This window comes from Chroicocephalus ridibundus, chromosome 3, assembly GCF_963924245.1.
Source record: "Chroicocephalus ridibundus chromosome 3, bChrRid1.1, whole genome shotgun sequence".
In the NCBI taxonomy this organism is placed as follows: Eukaryota; Metazoa; Chordata; class Aves; order Charadriiformes; family Laridae; genus Chroicocephalus; species Chroicocephalus ridibundus.
This window is the reverse complement of record NC_086286.1, coordinates 4,685,429-4,705,700: the sequence shown is the minus strand read 5'-3', so window position 1 is coordinate 4,705,700 and position 20,272 is coordinate 4,685,429. Positions and strand designations below refer to the sequence as shown.

The window sequence follows — 20,272 nt, the reverse complement described above, 5'->3', positions numbered from 1 at the left end:
GGCTTTAGCTAGTCTCAGATCTACACATGTGTCAGAGGAGTTCAAAGAAGCTCTGCAAGTAAAAAAACCCAAACCAATACAACACACAAATCTACATGAAAAAATAAATGAACCAAAGAATTAGTTTCTGTGCTTCAATGGCAGTTTCACAACTGAACACAGACTTAAATATTTATTCCTTTTAACAGAAAGGTATGCTAATGCTGCTCTGAAGGAAATTGGGAACAGAAAGCCAAGGCCAAGACTTGCAAATTGCTAATTTTACTCCAGCTCAGTTTCCAGCTTCTTCACCCCCCCACCCCAAACCTGATTTAAGAAATCAGGTTTGTGGTTCAAGAGCGTGTCAGAGCACACCTCTCCCAGTGATCTGGATGCAGGTGGATTGTAGATAAAGGCAAACGCAAAGACTGAGAAGAGAACCTTGGGCTTAAAGCTCAGAGATAACAGAGGCATATGGTAACGATACAGCCTGGACGTCACGGCGTCATGTAACACACCCCTAAGGTTTGCAAAAGGGAAACTTTTGTCTGTGCAGTAGGACTATTCTAAAAAAAAGCACAGTTTTGAGCAGCGACACCATCTAAAATCCAGAAACGAGCATGAATTCAAAGCTTTTTCCTTGAATATCTGCCTTTCCGAGGGGATCTAACAGACAACTTTTTAAAGTAACTAAGCTCTAAGTACGCAGCTACAAAGAGCCTAGGAACCTAACGAGTCAGTAATTACAGTAAGAATGATGCAACTATGCACTTTTGAGAAAGTCCACTGGTGTTTGTTCTGACTCTAGGCTCTAAGAGCTTTAATCCATCTAGCCCTGCATTTCTTACTGTTACAAGATCACCATTTTAAAAAGATTACCCTGCTATCAACAAGGTTATGGGAAACAGCATTGTAAGCAACATAACAAAATATCCTGAAGGAAAAATCAAGCGTTCTTAGCTATACAGACAACGATTTAATTTACCCGAGCCCCCCATGTACGTGTGACATCCATTTGTAAGGGTGTGTGCAGGTATGTTATTCAGTTCAGATTAAAACTAAATCATAGTTCTAAGGTTGAAATACAGATAATAACAGCATGTGATGATACAAACTCTATATGCGGTTGCCCTCTGGTTTCTAATACTCGAGTTAAATGGATTTGGAGAGGAGAGAGGCAAGAAGGGAAGCTTCGGAATCCCAAACTGTTAGCAATAGTAGTTTGGGGCATACTTGCTCAAGACCATCCCCGATTTTCACACATACAATCAGTGCGTTTGCCAGTTTGGAAAAGCAAGCATAAGCCATCCAGAAAATAGATGCTAAAACATTAACATAAACTATTAAATGATTCTATTTCAATCACTCTTATTTTTCTGATAAATACTTCGTTAAATGTCCTTACACCTCTTAAGTCCATCAAAAAGGTGCTTTTTACTCCCTTCCTGGCCCAGTATCTCATGCCCATAAAAAGACAACAGTAAACAGACCTCAGGCCATTCTTCCTCCATACCCCGGTTCATTTGCAGCCTCGCTTTTGCTTGTTATTAGGAAAGCCGTTTTTGCAGAGCCTGAAGATTGGTAAGCATTAGCTACTGCAAAGCCCTGTGAGAAACAGCACGCAAACAGGCTGAAAGAAAAAAGAGAAAACGTCTTAGAGCAGGCATGCAGAATCTTTTTGATTTACGGCAAAAGCAGAAGCTGTTTATAGCAGGAAGAAGCTGCTCAGTTGGCAGTTTCTTGCTGTCAACTGCTAACTCTCATAAGGACCTGGATTACGCTACCCATCTAATGCTCATTGATGTGAATCTTTGTCTTAACCTAAAAGAGGACATCCACAGTCACAGCTATGTGTCAGCAGTATTTTTCACAATTGCTTCACATAAAACATCTGTGGTCGCGCTGTTTTGGAGAGAACGATGAAAGAAAATTGCTTAAAATTTTATTTTAAACACTTTAAAAAGATAAGCATGAAATAAAAAGTTACATTTCCATACAAGTTGCAAAAGCAGTGTTAAAATGCACTGTACAATTAAAAATTACCTCTATCTTAAAATAAGAAATAACTTGCGTATCGCTAACACCTGAAAAACAGTCCTTGCAGACCAACAAGGCCTGATTTTGAAGCGTCAATGCACAAAGATGTGTATGCATGTTTATGTATGAATTTTTCCCAATAGCAATGCTTGCACATCCAGGTGACTACATACATAAACCAATCTTCCTTCTCCCAAAGACTGAATGCACGATCGCTTGTGCCCACAACCCGGGTTAGAAACACAGGGTCATATCAAAACTGCACAAGTTGTTTTGAAGCCTCGCCGAAAAGGTGGGCCTTAAGTTACCAGCAGCGTTAAATCCTGGTTAAAGATTTATTTGAAATAACCTCAATTCGCCTTACTGTCGTAAAGACCATGTGAATAAAGCATGAACTTCCTAACACAGAGAGAGAAAGGATTAATTTTTACTAAAATAAACTACGTGTTCAGAAACAAGCAAAACATTGAATATCTGCAGCTGCTAACAGATCACGAAAGCGGTTTTAACTTTTGCTGCCATCAGCTGATATGACTTTTTAATGGTACTAAAACATACACAGATCTAAAATTTTGCTTAGTAAATATTATTTTATAAGATTTTTCTTTCTATAAATACTACATACAATATTCATGCCTAATTCCAAATGACTTAACAGAATTATCTTCATTACAGTTCCAAATGACTAAGAAACTTAGTTAACTAAATTTTCTTTAAAAGTTTGAGCTAATTTTGTCTTTGCACTTTTATTATTGTTCAATATTTTGAATTGCTTCCTACTTTTTGCATCTGCTTTCCAAACACAAATTTGGCTGTCCACCCGTGCCATCAAGGTAATATTTCAGACTTTATGACTTCTTAAGCCTTCGCAGTTTCAACTTCCTGAGACCATTTTCAGCTTCTTTTTTTCTTTTTTGGGTAAGCTCCTCTGAAGACACAGGCTGCAGTTCTGAAGACGATGATGGCATCCCAGGCAATTCTTCAGTGGTTGTGCTCGGCTCATTTTTGTTTGTCTGTAGTATATTGTTCCTCACAGAAAGAGGCCGGGAGAGGTTTTTTCCCAAAGTTAGTGACTCCTCACCAGACGTAGCAGTCTCTGTCATGTCTTGTTTAGAAAACAACCGGGAATTAAGCGGGGTCTTCTCCGCCAGGAACAGACCTAAACAATCATCCTCGCACTTACTCATTTCTGTATTGCTAGGAATTAAAGAAGCCCCTTCAGAGGACACTTTTTTCCTGAACTTTTCTTCTGCACCACAGCTCTTTTGTTGAGCCTGTGTTTTGGTCACTTTTAGACTTTGTTTTGGACCCAGCAGTGCTGACTCATAGCTACAAGGGGGGTTCTCGCTTAGAAGACTCGACTTCAGCCACTCCACAGAGTGAGGTTTTTGCTGGCTGCTAACATCATCTGGCTGTCTCTGATTAACGTGATTTTCCAGCTCTAAAACAGGAAGCTCCAAGTTGCTCTCAGCTGTATTTATGCCGTCTTTTAGCTGTCCTGTACTCCTACATTTCACTTCAGATTGAGGACCGAGAGAAGTCTGACAGTCGTTCTTTCTGTTCCCTGTCTGCAAGTCCACTGAGCCAAGATACACTTTGTTGAAGTCCTTGCTGATTTGAGGTTTGCTCGTGCTACTTTTCTTTGTTTTTGTCCTTTTCACACTGCAATAAAGAAGAATTTTGTTTTTAAATTAAATTCTGCCTCAATCATCCCTCCTTACAAACTCCAAAACACCACTAGGTCAACCCTCTTTCTGAACATGGAAAAAAGCCCTGTATATCATATTGACAAGCAGTAATGTTTGTCTAGCGTGGGTAATATCAAGTGTTATCCATCTGATTTTCCACTGCACTAGAGGAACCCTATTTATTAATGACTAAGCCATGAAGGAGTTCGCATTCTGTTCCAAGAGGCAGAACTGGATTCATTACAGATGTTAAAGGTCAACCCTGCATAAGTATATTGAATTCCTTCCCAAACAGGCTAGATAAAATAGTATTTCATAAGTGCCTAAACGATTTCAAACCATTCCCATATATTCACATGCATAATGTATATCTAAAGAATAGAGGGGGGCAGGCAGGGAGAGGCAGCGCGTGTGTGTCTGTGTGAGAGTTTCTAATCTCTATTTTAGAATGTTCCTCTGGAATTTTTCCCAGGACGTTTCAAAGCATTACTTTAAAGTTAACCACTACTCATCTAATATCAAGCCCGTTCATCTGGGAAGGACTTAGGTAATGCAAGTAGATGATATTCTAAAGGAATTATAGAGGAAAAATGGAATCGCAAGGGACATGATGGGGTGTCAGTACAGAAACGCTCCTCAGCAGTGCGTTACCCAGAAATCTAGCTTTCACATCAGCTGCAAGATGAACTTTGTGCATAAGTATTGTAGCTGCCTATGTAAGATTTTGAGTCTGAACATACTGCTCTGGATTGTCCCATGCTGAGACTGCTTTCTGCTGCTCTGCTGATGCCAAGCAGTTCCCAGGTCGGCATAACTAACTCTTCAGAAAGGGGTCTCCTCTAAAATAGGTAGAGCTGGTGTTACCTCCAAATCTAATCTCATTTCTAGACACAATACAGATGAGACAACATGGGTAAAAAGAAAAGTTGCCAGGACTCACAGCAAATCCCCAATTCCACAGCTGATTTGGGGCTGCGCAGGTAAGAACAGCATCCTGGTACAGCAGAGGACCAGTAAAATGTTCAGCTAACTAACCCTCTCCATCCAATACACGAGGGACACTTGTTAACGGTGACCAAAGATCCAGACTAGTATGGTGGTACGCTGCAGACTCTCAACATGAACAAAACCTATATTTGCAAAGTGTTTTTCACCAGATTCTAACATCACGTTTATTTTGGCTCAGAGCTTCATTCAAGGAAAAAACACCCTGTTTTTATTCTGCCTAGCGCTACACGAGATATCTATGTGGGTTGTAATAGCTTTTTTCATGCCCTACAAAACAACGACGATCATTTTATGTGCTTATCTACACCAAAGTGAATAAGCTACACTACACTAAGTAGTCTCTTAGTAATTTAAAATAATCTTTTGCAAAGGAGTCTATATTATTTGAAGTTTTATTACATAGGCTAGATTCCATTTACCCAAATTTTACCAGATTATACATTTTACACCTTAGAAAGAATAGTGACATACATTTTTTTCAAGATGTCTTGCTTTATCTGTTCATTCAGACTAATCTTAAGCTTCTTGTTCTCAGCAGACTCAGTAAAGTATTCAGACGTCCCATTGGAAAGTTCTTCTTTCTGCTCCAAAAGAAAACACAGGTTTAAAACATCAAGCTATGATTATTCAACATAAAACTCCGTTTCTAATACTAAGACTTACAGATGTTCTTTATTATTTTGATCTGAGCAGTCTAAGAGAAACAGAATTATTTTTAATCTTTTAATATTTGGTAGTCTAGTCAGTTCCCTCCCCTTTCAGACTCCCAACGAGCATATTTCATATGCTAAAATATACCGCAAACAAACAAGACTGCAATGTAAAGGACGGAGCTTTCCAAACCGTCTGAGGAAACTGTTGGCAAATATTTGACATCTTTGTGGCTCAAACTGTGACAAATGCCAGGAATCTCTCTTGCAGACAGGAGCATGTTTGTCAGTTTTTTTTCTGAAGAGACTGACTGGCGCAGCGGTCTATACACTTATTCTCAGAAGAATTCCCATAATTTTCCATACTTACCAAAAAATATACAGAGTGTTATTTGCTCATTTAAGAAGGCAAGGGTTAAAACTTTTAATGCTAACATTCAAACGCTCACAGCTTGTAGTGGTTGGCGACTACAGGACAACAAGGGAATTCTTTCTGGTCTCAGCTAACAGCAGCACCATGGTTTTATATAATACGAGATTGGGGCGAGAGGGAGGGAAGGAAAATGCTCTTTTTCTTCAAGCTGTGAGCATTTCCTTTCACAGTGAAACAATCTCAATGAGAGAAGGGCCATTTGCTGACTTCACTGTTAACTACCACATACTTCAAAAAAGTATTATCTCTGAGGCTACGGAGAGGAGAGAAAAAAATGTGGCAAAGTCAAGAAGAGAAGAGGCTTTGTGCATCCCCTTTTCTTTGATAGCATTTTTCTTCCTCAGCCTGCATGATGCAACTTCTGATCGGGGCTCAGCAGACGTAGGGAGTGCTTATTCATACCGTTTCTCGCTCCGCACGATGAAGCCAGCACAACTGGAGCCAGGTGGTATGAAAGAACTGAAGAAAGCAGAGAGGGACTGCGGAGGCGCAAGGCTAAAGCGTGGACATGACTGCTGCCCGGAACACCGCTCAGGAACCTGTCATCTACGGGCGATTCGATCCTGCCCATTTTTATTTCTATTTTAAAGGAGAGGGGGTAAACCTCACTGCTTTTTCCAGAAGAATAAGCCAGTGAAAACAACTTCCTGTTTTGTAAGCAGAAAGAGGGTAGTCAGGCAAAGAAATAAAGCCATTTTGACAGTTTAAAAAATTACAGCTGTTTTGAGCCTTCCTTTCAGAGGCAAATTGCACAAACGTGTTTGTGTGTATTGTTAGATGCATGAAGTTCGGTTCACTAATGGTGCAACACGCGTGTTTACAGCAGGCAGAAAACACATGAGACATACATGCAATGTGATTTCAACCTCAGAAATCAAGCCTAACTAGTTTAATCTGAGGGATTAATTGCTGCTTCTATTCTTGTTAGAGGTATGGACTCCCCTAATTTGACTAAATACATTTTCATATTTTGTAAACTATTAAAGAAGGGAATATTATTAAGATACTCGAGAGCTTTGCTAATTTTAAGAGAAGACGCAGACTCTTAACGGTAAAGTCTGTAGAAACGATTCAGATTTCCAGTAACATTCACACAACTCAGGCCGGAGGATCTTGCACAATCACGCTGCACCAACGCAGCTGGAGAGCACTCTTACTTAGCCAGAGAAGAGGAGCACGAGCAGAAGCATTTGAATTTCTGCTTTATGGTAAGTGGTAAGGCTAATTCTATTAAATCTTCTTCAGCCCTTGACACAGCAGACCATGACAGGATCACCACTCCACTACAGCAATTCTTGTAGATGCGGTAAGCAATGCATGGAAAGTACCGCTTTGGACAAAATCCAGAGGAGGACTGGGGACAGTTCCTGTCCACACGTGCTCACTACTGCAGATAAGCAATAAACCTCAGCTCTAACTGGCATCTGATTATGAACTGTGTGTGATCGTTGCCTGCAGCGTACCGTCACGCCGCGGCGTGAAGAGCAGACCCTGGAGAGAGGCGAAGATGACGAAGCCGTGTCACTTGTGAGTTGAGTCAGACTGGAGTTAATGGTCCAGAGGTGAAGGGCTAACACATTCCCTCACGACACTGTCGTCAACCTTTTATTTTGTTTTCAAATAACTTATCACATAACGCTGTGACAAAAAAGGGTTAAGGCATTAAAAAAAATTAAAAATCAAAATGATTTATATGTGAAACACTTCTGAACATGCCCTCTAAGTACAGTAGATTTTCCCCTTGGAACCACACCCTGTAAGTGCTGTATTTTGAGAGCTGAACAATTAACATAAGGCATATGAGTCAGTCTTTGAAAGACTCTGTGGGAACCAGAGAGCCTTTTGCTATTAGGAGTGATGTAAACTCCCTAAGGCTGGAATAAGTCCACAATAGAAGGCAGAGAGAGTCATAAATAACAACAATGGGCACTCCATATACTACTAAGACACTCAGCCATTATTGGTGATACTTCCTTTATTTTTTTTTAATTAACTAAAATTATTAAATCTAATAAAGAAAATAAAAAACACTGTCTGTTTTGGGAATACTATTTATTTCCTATGGGAACTTCAAGACTTGTTAAAGAAAGAAAAAAAGCTAATCTGCTCTCATCCTGTCTAGTAATCCCAAATTCCTTTTAGGCAGTGAAATAATTAAAGAAAAATATTCCAGGCATAAAAAGGAGGACAGCAGAAGCAGACATCATATAAACAATGACACCATGACAGAGAAAAACGTCAAAGCACCGCCAGACTTGTGACTTGAGCCTGAAAGAGCTGCAGGGAGTGGGACTGCTGCTAACAAATTAAAACCACATTTCTTGGCAAATTGTTAAAGACAGACATATTTACATTTGTATAGAGACTGGGTGGGCACAAAAGATTAAAATGCTTCTCTAGCCCTTGAACTGCCAAGTTCTATTAGAAATATGTGCTCTTAAAATGCTAGGGTAAGCTCACTCTTTTTTGTCACTAAAACTCGGCAAAGAAGGGCCTGCAGAAGTGAAGCTCACAAAGTCTTGCTACCTTACCTGCTCATAATACTGGCCTCTCAAAACCCAATTTTAAGATCCTTAGTACTTATCCAAAGAGATGTCTGGGGAATAAAAACCTCTATTTAAGACCTACAGAGAAACATGACTGTTAGGCACACAATGTACTTGCTTTAAGGCTTATCTAATTGAATTTTAATTCTTTCGCTACCTACTCAACTTACTATCTCACTCAAAATGAAAAAGCCGCCCTCAAAAATATAGAAGTGGCGACTGCCATCTGGAGCTCTCTCCAGGGCAGTCAAATTCAGCAATATAGCATTAAATGTCTGTAAAAGAACTACCCATGGATGTGCACTTGTGAAGAATCCTTACAACGCGTTATCTTGAAGAAGAGTGAAAGGTTTGGCCTTTTCAGCCTGACAATAACACTCATACAAATATTGATTTTTTTTTTGCAGTCTAGGGTTTGGGATGCTGAGCTGAAAGACAGATTGCTGAAGTGAACAGTGCTGCCCCCCTTCCCACCTCTCGTAGGGTTTCATACTTTCTAGCTGTCTCTTACGATGCACAGGCTAACAGTTGCACATGCTTATGTTCCAATGCAGTAACTCTAAGGGATAATTAGGTATCATGTCTGGGTAACAACAAAAAAAAAAAAAAAAACCCAAACCCAAAAAACCAGAATAAAACCCCCACACATTGTTTCTGAATTGCATTTATGAATGTGGCTCAACTTGCTCATCAAAAAAATACTTAATAGAAAACATCAACGGGTCCAATCAATCAAATTTGGTATCAGAGTGCCATACAAGAGGGGACTCTGAATATAATAATGTAGACGAAGCAATGAATTAAAGTATTATACCAGGCAAGTGAATAAAATTAAAATTAGTAAAAGGAATTAGACAGAAACAGTTATTTAGGGGAGCTTTATGTGAGCTTGCAATTGCATTTCTCTTAATGTCACTCTAAGCAGTACCACGAGCTCAACCACCTAAGATAACCTGTAGGTCTCAGAACATTTCTAATAGATGATTGGCAGATTAGAGAGGTCAGACAGGACTTTTACAATCTGATAAACAGAAAAGGGCTCCTAAAGCAAGTGAGGAGGCTTGTTGGTGAAGGATGAATCAGATACTATCATTTAACTGATAGAAAATCGACAGAGACAGGACTTTGGGTCTAGTCTCCTGCCCTTTCCCATCCCACATGGAGGAAAAGCTACCCACGATTTCATGATGCAAATTTTTCAACGCTGCCAATGTAGTGACGCATCTGTCCTAGCAATTCTACTTATGAACTCCTACCACATCATAAAACATTCATAGAACCTTGCCAAGTACAGAAATGCATGTTATTCTCAACCTGAAATACAGATCCTTGATTGGACTTGAGGAATATTGCTCTACGTTTTAAGATGGACTGTTCTGCTGTGTATATCAGTAAGTCCAAGTAAAAAACATTAAGGATCGTTCCACGTTACATATGGGAGTACAGATTTTTCATTTGAAATAGGTATTTTTAAGGAATGCTAGTGGTTTTAAAAAATTCATTCTTTTCAAGATTGGAATTGGAGAAACAACCAGAGAAAACTGCATCTGTCCAGCGAGGAGCAGAACTGTGTAACCTATCCATGGCCTAGCACAGAAAGCAAAATCTAACTCCTGGATCAGTACAGTCTTCATTATCTGCTACCAAAATTCATTTCGATTTGATACCACACCATGGATCTTAACTATTAAGTTTTTGCCTGCCAAGTGTCCCTACTTTGTACTATTTGGCCCAAGGGCTGGCCCAATCTGTTACAAGTCCCTGTGATGCACATTCCACTTTCTCAAAATACAAGGTGTGAACTCGGGTTTCTCGCTCTAGACATAAATCCTGGCAATTCCAAACACTCCAAAAGGTCCCCAAAGCATCATCAGATTACCTTAAAGCATATGACTTCTATGAGGAAAATGCCTTATTGCTTTTGAAGTCTTTTGTTCGGATTTGAATCATATTTTACACCTAGCAGGAATCCCAGACTATTCTGAATGTAGAAAATTCAGAGTTCTCTACATTTGCATTTGAACGCTTGCTAGATAATAGAAAAATTCCTAATAAGCTGTAAATGGCATAAAACAAACAAGTTGCACGGGAGGCTTTTTAAAAATTGATACACATCTGTAACCCAGATAGCAAGGACATACGTAACACTTTCTAAAGCCATGGAAGGTGCTCCTGAAACAAACGATTTATTTACCTAGTGAGAAGCATGTGAGACATGCTGTGTGTATTTGCTTGAAGGCAAAAAGCGTTAAAATTAATGTTAAGTAATTGAGCTATTAATCATTCTGATTTTATATACTGATGCTACAAGACTCAGATTCTATCTTCAGAGAAAGTGTCCACTGATAAGAAACGGAGGAAAAGACGATAGCTTTTCAACCAAAATAACTTCTCTCAATGACACTGAAGAAAAAGGTAAAGTTTATTAATGCTGAATTTTATTTTTTTAAAGAAAACCTATGTCTTCAAAGCATGCATCTTTAGCTAGCCTTTCCCATCAATTTTAAGGTTCCTGCCTCCATTAGTTATGAAAGAGGACATGCACGCAAGATATACACGTCTTATACTTTAAAGACTTTTTTATAAAACAAGAAGATAGCAATTTTATGTGGAGCCTGACCCCTTTTCCCCAACTTACAAACTACGAGGGAAGGAATCTACTACTCAATTGTCACATGAGTATCTGAAAAAGCAAGGCCACTCCCGTACAACTTTTAACAGTCTGAAATGGGGATCCTCTCTCTGCCTACCAAATCTAAATGGGTATCAGAGTCAACCAGTACAGATGTTTAAACACCTGGCAATAACACTGAACTAAACTTTGTACTTATCCTTCCAGATATAGCGTGGGTTATATGACATAACCAAATACTACTTAGAGTAGATTATGTATAGAACAAGATGATTCATACACTTAAACCTTGCAGAAAAAAATATATGGAAAAGAATACATCAATTTTAAAAAACAACTGTTCTCTTCGAACAATTACAACAGTGTTTAACAACTGTAGGAGATCTTGGAAAGAATAACTAATACTCTTGATCTTGCTAGTTATACAGAAGCAAAATATGTAAAATAGGCAGAACTGCACAGCCCAGGAGATAATTACTGTTCAACAGTTTAGTCAATGTTTCAGCTTGGTTTCCAAAACAAAGACCACCACCCCCAAAGCCCCCAGGATCTCCAAGCTCACACTGGGGATGTGTTCCTCCAAATAATTTCATATCATTACAAATTGTTCAAAAACCCTCTTGTGAACTTTACCATCATATATTTCAGCTTACTGTTCAGTCAAGTTATGAAACTCCTATTAGTCGTAACCAATTTTTGCTGAAGGCTGAGGAACGGATTGCTCTTTAAAACAATTTAAAAAATAAATCCATCAAATATTCTTAGCCCGACAGAAATATAGAGAATTATTATCAAAAACTGAAGTGATTTAAATCTTTTTAATTCCTAGAGTCATCAAAATCTCGCAGATGCACAGCAGCTAAATAAAAACTTTAGCTCACTGTAGCTTTAAACATTATTAGTTTTAGCCTTCCACCCTGCACATTTGCTGGAGGTGCTCGTCCTCTCAAAGTCTGCAGAGAGGAAAGAAAATCATCGAGTGCAAAGTCCAGAATCTCAGCTCAAATGCACATTAACCACCCACATAAGCTGTGACAGCAAGAGAGTGAGAGGGGAGAGGAAAATGAGGGAGGTGAAGGGATGATGACAGATGATAATATCTTAAATAACCACAAGACTTTGACAAATGAGATCTTGTGAATGCTGCTAAGTAGTTACATTTAAATCAACTGGAGCACTCATATAAGAGGCAACTACCAAAATCAGTAAAAGATTACTCAATTTGTCCCTACTTTTTAAAGATTGCTTCACATGGAAACCATTTTATGTGCTTAATCATTTATACTGCAGTTACAGGACCTTTTGTATTTCTGCTGTCCTTCATTCGGACCTTGCACAATGAGAGGTACATAGTCTTTTATTGAAGATGTATTCAGCTTGCTTATTACCTTTAAGACAATTTAAGTATTAATTTTTATTTCATTCCATATATGTTCTGTCTGCTGTTCAGAGAAATAACGCTATGGGACAAAGGTTTTCAAATCAGTTCCTTGTAGCGATTTCTTGGCCTTTTTCCAGAGATCGTAGAGTTAATTCACTCAGCAGCATGCATGAACACTGTAATTGCTCTTTTCAGTAAGAACGCTGTGCATTTATCAACAGATGATTTTCATTTACACTCCTAACGCCCCTCTACCCAGCTCTGTGAGGTTTCTCTGAAAGTCTCCACGGCCTTCTCTAGTCTTGACTAATTGAAATAATTCTGTCAGATTTCATTTCATCATTTGTCCGTTTCTCTGGATCATTAATGTAACAAACAGCAGACAGCTATTAGAATTTTGCCGTGTAGAAAATAAATCAGCCAGTTTGTAAGCTATAAGAAGAAACTAAGACAAGTTCAGGCAAATCTCACTGAGGCAATTCACAGCATTACGGCTCTCAGGTATCCTCCCGCCCCTTTTGCAGGAGGTTCCTACCCCCAGCTGCAGGGTTGGCAGAAGGGAGCACACACACATGCCCCAGCTGCTCCCCCCCGCAATTCAATGTGCTAACTTAAAAATCAGGGAAGTTTGATTTGCCTGAATCCACAAGACTGTGATACGCAGCAAGATGAGATCCAGGCACACAGCCCTTTTGGCAAACTCAGATATAGGAGTGGTAATCTCCAAGGAAAAGAGGCAGACAGCTGGGACAAAAGGGAATATTGTAAAACTGCCGAAGCATTCGTCTTTATGACCAAGTCAAAGACGTTAGTATCATTACTTTGCGATGCAGTTTCTCAGAGAGAGCAGTTTTATGATTCAAGCTAATTTAAAGCTGTCCTGACATTGCAAGGGAAATCTCACCCTCACCCACCTCACGGTCCTGCCAAGTCTCTGTATCGACACTAGCGTTTATGCAGCCATGCAGTGAGAGTCTGACCTAAGTGATCCAGCTGAAAGCTAACCACGCAAACAACAAAAAAAACCCACAAAATTAAACAAACCCCCCCCTGTTTTCAGAGGGATCAATGAATTAACCCAGCTCCCCACAGATGCCAGTACTGATGGACACTGAGGACAAGAATGCATGGCCAAGAGAAGAGAAGGCAGGAGGGACTGCATGTTTCAGTATCATCAGTCTTACACCAGCTTGAGCAGAATACGAAGGACGAGTAGAAAAAAGTGACAAAGTGTCAAAAGGGAAAACTCACCAAAGAGAAACGCAGTTCTTTAGTCTGTTCCACTACGTGGTATATGTATGGGGTTCATTAGTCTGCAGTTTCCCTTCTCTAACTTTTTGAAAAAAAGTAGTGAACACTGTTCACACAGTTACCAAACTACAGCTTAATATCAAGTTGGTTTCCTCCAGCTATATCTCCATTATCTAAAAACACATGAAAACTAAATTTGATGACATTTAAAAAATGATAATGAAATCGAAAACCGTCAACAAGAAAATTATTACAATAAATGTAATGTTAATGTGTGTTTTGGATGTTACTTCCAAAAGCTGCTACCTAAAGGAATGGTCCTGCTTTCTTCATCCAAATCCTGGCTGCGTGCTCCTGCAACATTTTTTGTGTCACACTTGGCAACTGCGAGGGTACAGGATGAGTTGGTTCAGTGAACGGACATGACGGAAAACTAATCCTCCAATAAAAAACAGAGAAACTTCACAAATAAATGGTTTTCTGCTGGATCAAGTCAATGAACTAATTCATTCTTGACTGAAGAATCACTTGGTCCATTGTAACCAGAAAGGAAAGGAATATATAGCTGGAACTAGAGGGGATGCAGACTGACCTTTTCAGTAGTAGCCCACTATTACAGCAGTTTAACTTTGATCTCTTTTATATATATATATATATATATATACACACACATAGATACACATACATACATACACACACAGTTCCACGCCAAGATTAGCACTTACACAGTGTGAATTGTGCAATTGTATTTCACAGGGTTTCCTTCTTCCCTTACCCAATCTGATATCACTTAACAATAGTCTTTAAGGTACTTAAGATAACTAAATTCCACAAAGTCTTCTACTAATCTTTACAAATTGCTATCTGAAAAAAGTTTTCATCCTACCTTCCAAAAGACACGCTATTCCAGCAACATGTACTCTAGTGTTAAAAGTCATCTGTTAATTACAGTTAAGAGTATGTTTTCATGAAAAAACCAAAAGCCTCTTCCCAGCATAATCAAAACCCAAGTAAATCCTGTCACTGACGCTCTTAGGAGTTTTAAGAAAGAGAACCGTCTAATGTACCTGAAGTATGTTACAATAACACAATTTATAAAATCAGACATGTATGAAGATGACTAAATAGTTTGCTTATATCTCTCTGTTGGGGATTTAATAAGCAGTGGGCATATCTTTAGCATTCTTTCTCCTCCTTGCATACCTATGTAGGGGTTTTTTTTGGTTGGTTGGTTGTTTCTTTAAGAGTAATGTCCTGTGTGTAAAAGAATCTTTTTCTCCGGTATAATATTCTCTGTAACTTAAGAAGGCTCAGTGGAAACTTAGAGATCTTTTTAATCAAGATAGGCTCTCCTACTCCCCACTTCCTTTTCTAATTTCATATGAATTGTGATTTCAAATTGCCACTTTAATATCATCATTAGCTTAACTTCCTTCATGCTTTCCCTGTAACTGCTTCCTCTCATAGAGTCTAGTATAAAGCCGATGTGGTTATCAATGAATACTCCATTGTTAGCACATTTTCAAATGCTCACAAGCCTCCAATAAGCCTTCCACCCATTTCCATGTCCACTGTTTCTTCAGATAACCCGTTTTCAATTTTCCATTTTAGCTCTCTACATAATAATCATCAAGAAAATGTTGTCATTGACAAAGACGACTAATCTCTCCAGAGCTCTTACGTGTTTCCCTGGGTTTCCTCTTTTGCCATGTTCCCAAAACTGTCATCTTTTTCAAGATAAAACTATTCAAGATTAAAAACATAGTTCGGCAGAGCATGAAACAATAGTTTTATGTTTAAACCCAGCATTAATCAGCCAGACTATTCTTCCGTCTTTTCCTTGAGACTTCCAATTTGCTTATGTATTTTCAATAACTTGCTGTATTGTTTCTTTAATACAGCAAGTTCTTCAAGAGATTCCTGAAGAGATTTTCCTTCTTCCAAAAGGATTATTACTACCTGTAGCCTGATTTTTAGATATGTCCACAGGAACACCTGTTTCTAAATAGATTTTAAAACACAGAAAATTACATATTGATAGATTTTCTTCTATTTTATTTCAGCTCTACCCCTTGGAAGTGCTTTCAAATCTTTTATTAGTTTATGCTTAAAGCTACCTTTTCCTTCATCTTACAAGATGCAGCACAGAAGGCTTCAAAAATTGCTTCTTTCAGCAATTGATGCTAAGGTTTGCACTTGTGAAGATCTCAAAAGCAATCTAATTATGATCTGTCCTAAGATGTAGGGCATAAGAATTTCATTTCATATCTAGCTACATCCCTTGAAAATCTTGGTTTAATCACAGTCTATTTCAGAGATACAAAGAATAGCTGCCTGAAAGGCAGTGAAAATGCAAAGAATAAAGTGCTGAAGATCAGTGAAGAAAGAGAGAACTGCAATGAGTGAAAGGAATGTGTCTGTATCGGGCTGACATAAAACCAGATCCAAGTAATGGGAAAGCAGGGTATTGAGCCTGACTTGTCTTGACGGAGCTGAGGAATGAAAGCTTGACCCAAACTGTAAAACAACATAAAAGCAGTTAAAAAAAAAAAAAAAAAAGATTGTGAAGTCTTGACTAAGTTAATCGCAAAGACATTAAGCAACACTGAAAAAGTGACAAAGTCTCCATTAACGTATAGTCAACTACTTTTATAAAACACAGATAGGCCCTCCAAACCAAGGGTGAGAACTGATTTAACATTTAAAAGAACTTGCATGCAACATCATGAAATTATTCAAACCTAAACAACATACAGAGGAAAACAAAACATATGCCTCATTTTTAGCCCATGACAGAATACACTGGAGTATATCAACAGAAAGGTCTTCTGGGTGGTCTTTTGCAGCCTAGTCTAGAGTTCAAGCATACTCACTGCTAAATTGCCTAGAGAAAAGTACACACACAAAGCACAGATCCTTAGCCTTTACTTCTGGAGTGCCAAAAACTTGAAATTACCTCTCAGTGGCAATCAAAGACTCCCCTAGTTTGGCAAAGTACCGAACTGGAGTATATGACAAAGTTGGTACTAACGTGCCGTAGAAATTCTGGATCAACAAAATAGTCTAGTGTGGACCCTTTAAGGTAGGGGTGCAAGAATTAAAACGATACTCCAAAACATTTCCTGAGCGTCTGTTCACATCTTGTTAGTTCTTCAAATCAGGAAAGATGGCTTAGGGATAACTTTCTCTTATTCTCTCCTACCAACATAGTACTCTGACTGTTCCAGACAGTTCTATGCACATGTATCCCATCTGCAAGTAAAGCAAACTCCCAAGACTTTATTATTGCTTAGGTTATGATCCCAGTACAGGATTTATTTATTTATTTTAAAACATTAAAATGTTTAAACTCCCTTTTTGAACAACAAGGAGTTTCCATAGATAAAGATCAAATTTTGAAATAGTCAAGCTAAAGTCCATAACATTATATTTTTCATTTGCCTTCTCCTTACTACGCAGGATCTTGTGAAAAAAAACTAAAAAAACCTAAAGAAATCTTCTCATCTCTTATGGAAAGATTAAAAATACCAAATGAGGGAACTGGATATCTCATAAGATATACTTAAGCAAGAAAAAAAAAGATAAAATAATTATTTCTCTGTCAAAATGCAGAGACGTGATTTTCTACCTAAAGCATCTAAGTAGTTTTTAAGACAATGCTGAGGAAGTAATAACTTTCAATGTAGTAAAGTACTTCTAAAGCAGTTAGATTTTTTTCTGAGAGAGAAAAACACTTGCTTGATCCTTTGACATTTAAGGGTACTTACCGATGTAGGAATAAAGATAATAAAATTTGCATTTACTATAATAAATAAAAACACCCTGCTGGATATTAAAAAAATAGTAAGTTGAATGAGTAGAAGAAAACCTTTTTTTTCAAGGGAAATATACTTTAATACATCTAAAATAAACTAAAATACACGTAGACCTCAGTGTGTGATTCTGACTGGTACTGTGAGCACAGAAGAGACTGCCTGCCATATAGCAGCCACCTGGGTCAAGATGAGCACTTCTGAGACAACCAGCAGTTACCTGCAGCATAAAATTCATAAGCCTTTGACCCTGATAAAGCTTTCAGGATGAAATATTTAAGTAGAAATTTTTATGGTATTTCACTACGCACCAGTACCTTTTACTCCATAAATATTTGTTTGGGTTTTGTTTTGTTGTTTTTTTTCCCAGCAGGTCTAGCACTGATCTATTTGAGTTGTTTTGCAGAACAAGCGCTAAGAAAACATACAAGAAACCCTCAGACATTAAAAACTGTGCCACTATAATTTTGGAAAGTAAAATGTTACATGGACAAAGTATAAAGGAAAAAAAAAAACTCCTTAAAACAAGGTGCTAAAGTCACACCTAGCTTTATAAACATGTAGTCTTTTTCTTTGAGACTTATATGGTTCCGAAAACGCTGAGCTTCCAAAAACTACCCTTTTTGTCTGTTTCTGAGTCACTTAAGGATCTTGTTCCGAATACTTTGGGCCAACTGTTAATGTGACTTTCTGTTTCCAAGATGACAGTCACAAATATGTCAATAACTACACCTATATATAAACATTCATCTTACCCATAGAAAACAAATCAAAAAATTGACAGAACAGTTTTGTACATACCAATACACCATTTTCACATGTCCAAGCACTTGGATCAAATTCAAGTTTACTGACACAAACTATAAATCTCTCTGGAAACACACGTAGCTCTATACAAAAAGAATTGAAAAGAAGATTACAAAAATTATATGCATGTTGAAAAACACACATAACAACATATATATGCTATTTTAGTAAACAAAATAATTTATTTTTTTAAATTGCACACTAAATCACTTCATACGCTCTACTAGTTTCTTACCTACTCTCTTCAACATCACATCCCTACTTTTGTTTTGCTTTTTTAAACCATTCAAAAAAAATAAAATAAAATCAATAAGTTAGAGTAAGTTTAGTTCCCAAGAGGATAGTCATGGCTGCAAATTAGTCCACCTGCACCTCTGGACAAATATACCAGACAGAACCAACAGACAGAACCAACATTTAACAACAATTTCTTTTGTGCTATTCTGGTGACGAGTCTTTTCATCACAAAAGCTGTAAATGATGTTTGTAATACAGCACAAAACATTCGGTCAGGACTTGGCATAAAATCTCAGCATAAGGCTAAGCGTTTCAAACTCTGACTACAGGGATCTTTGAAGTCATTAAACAAATTGGTTAACTACTACTGAATTACATATTTTACTCAAGATCACATGGTTTGTTGTGAACACAACAAAGTTTCTATTTACCAAGAATTAAAAATTGAAGGATTCTCAGATTAGAATAGACCAGACAAAGCTTTATTCAGTACCTAGCAATGCTATGAGAAAAGCATAGCTGGATATTTGGCTATTTTACACATCTTCATATTTTCCGCTCAGATGTTTTTATTGTTGGTTTTTGTCTTGGTTTGGCTTTATAAGAAGAAAGTTACTAATTTTTAAAGTTTGTTATACTTCAAAAAGAAGCCATAGCACCCTATTTTCTGGGAAAGAAAGAGACAAGGCATGAACTAAAAACACGAGGCTGACCTCACAGGTTTGGGGTTTTTTTCGTAGAATAGCTCCTCACAACGAATTGAGTATAGGCATGATGTGCACAATTTGCCAGTGATGATCAGGTCATCCTTATGGGTTACTACCTCCTCTACAATGTACTGCTCCTTCGCTAAAGCATATCTCCATTCGTATCTGACAAATCCCTCTGAGCGCGCACCAGCAGCAACTTTTCTAGGGTCATTACAATGAAAGAAGGGGATGTTGAAAGAGATTACCTTGCATTTGCCATTGGTTGAAAAAGCATACACAAAGAGCTCAGATGCATCTGCATTGGCACAACAGCTTGTTAAGCTACTATAACTTGATAATCAATACGAGCCTTTCATAATCCTTTCAGAAATACCAACTCTGTTAGCAAAACTGTGTCTGAGGCAGTATTCCTGACGTGCCTTATGTCCAGACTACTGTTTCTCAGCTTGTATCCTCAAGACCTGAAAAGCCACCCCCTCAACAGCTTTCAAACTGCATGCAGTCTATGGACACCTTCCAAATGGGCTACAAAAGAAAAGCTGGACAACTGTTGCAAGGACTGAATTTGTTGTATGTGGTTCCAATAATAAACTCTCTGTTACGTTTACGTTAGATATTGAGTGAGCATCACCAATATAAAGTATCCAAGATTCTTCTTCTATTGGGCTCAATGTCTGGTTTTTGTTTGTGAAGTACTAGTTGCATCTTACAGAATAAACATCAGTGCCAAATTATTTAATTTTTGAGGATATGTGCTTATTCTGCTATTTATTGGCAGCAAAAGCCACTTAGGAACTTCATGTGGAAGGAAAATTTTGACTGCAGCATCAGAGCACCGCTCTTTATGGCAGCACTAGTAGGGCAAGTTCATTCCAGTTTGACATTTTTATTGTTACGTTTTATAACAATCTCACTTGCTGGCTAACAAAATGAAAGTATCTTTAGGTATACATTGATGCTTTAAAAAAGTTCAAATTTAATACACAGAAACCAATATTGAGATACCAATGCAGACACTCTGCTCTTTTACTCTGACTATTCTTCCAGGAGGCTGGGAGAACAACTTTGAGGAAATATTTAAAATCCACACTCCAATCTCTT

General features: G+C 38.0%; 1 protein-coding gene across 5 annotated transcripts in view; it reads right to left on the bottom strand.

The window, feature by feature from the left end:
• Nucleotides 1-1,949: 1,949 nt before the first annotated feature.
• The window catches only part of SLX4IP (SLX4 interacting protein), a 79,207-nt gene continuing 60,884 nt past the window's right edge, over nt 1,950-20,272 (bottom strand). For all 5 annotated transcript variants that reach the window (XM_063331271.1, XM_063331273.1, XM_063331274.1 and 2 more), the window contains 3 exons: nt 18,219-18,307; nt 5,184-5,293; nt 1,950-3,678 (listed from right to left, as the gene is read on the bottom strand). In XM_063331271.1, coding sequence (XP_063187341.1) covers nt 2,865-3,678; nt 5,184-5,293; nt 18,219-18,307 — 1,013 coding nt within the window. In that variant the 3' untranslated portion in view covers nt 1,950-2,864. The remainder of the gene's footprint in view (nt 3,679-5,183; nt 5,294-18,218; nt 18,308-20,272) is intronic.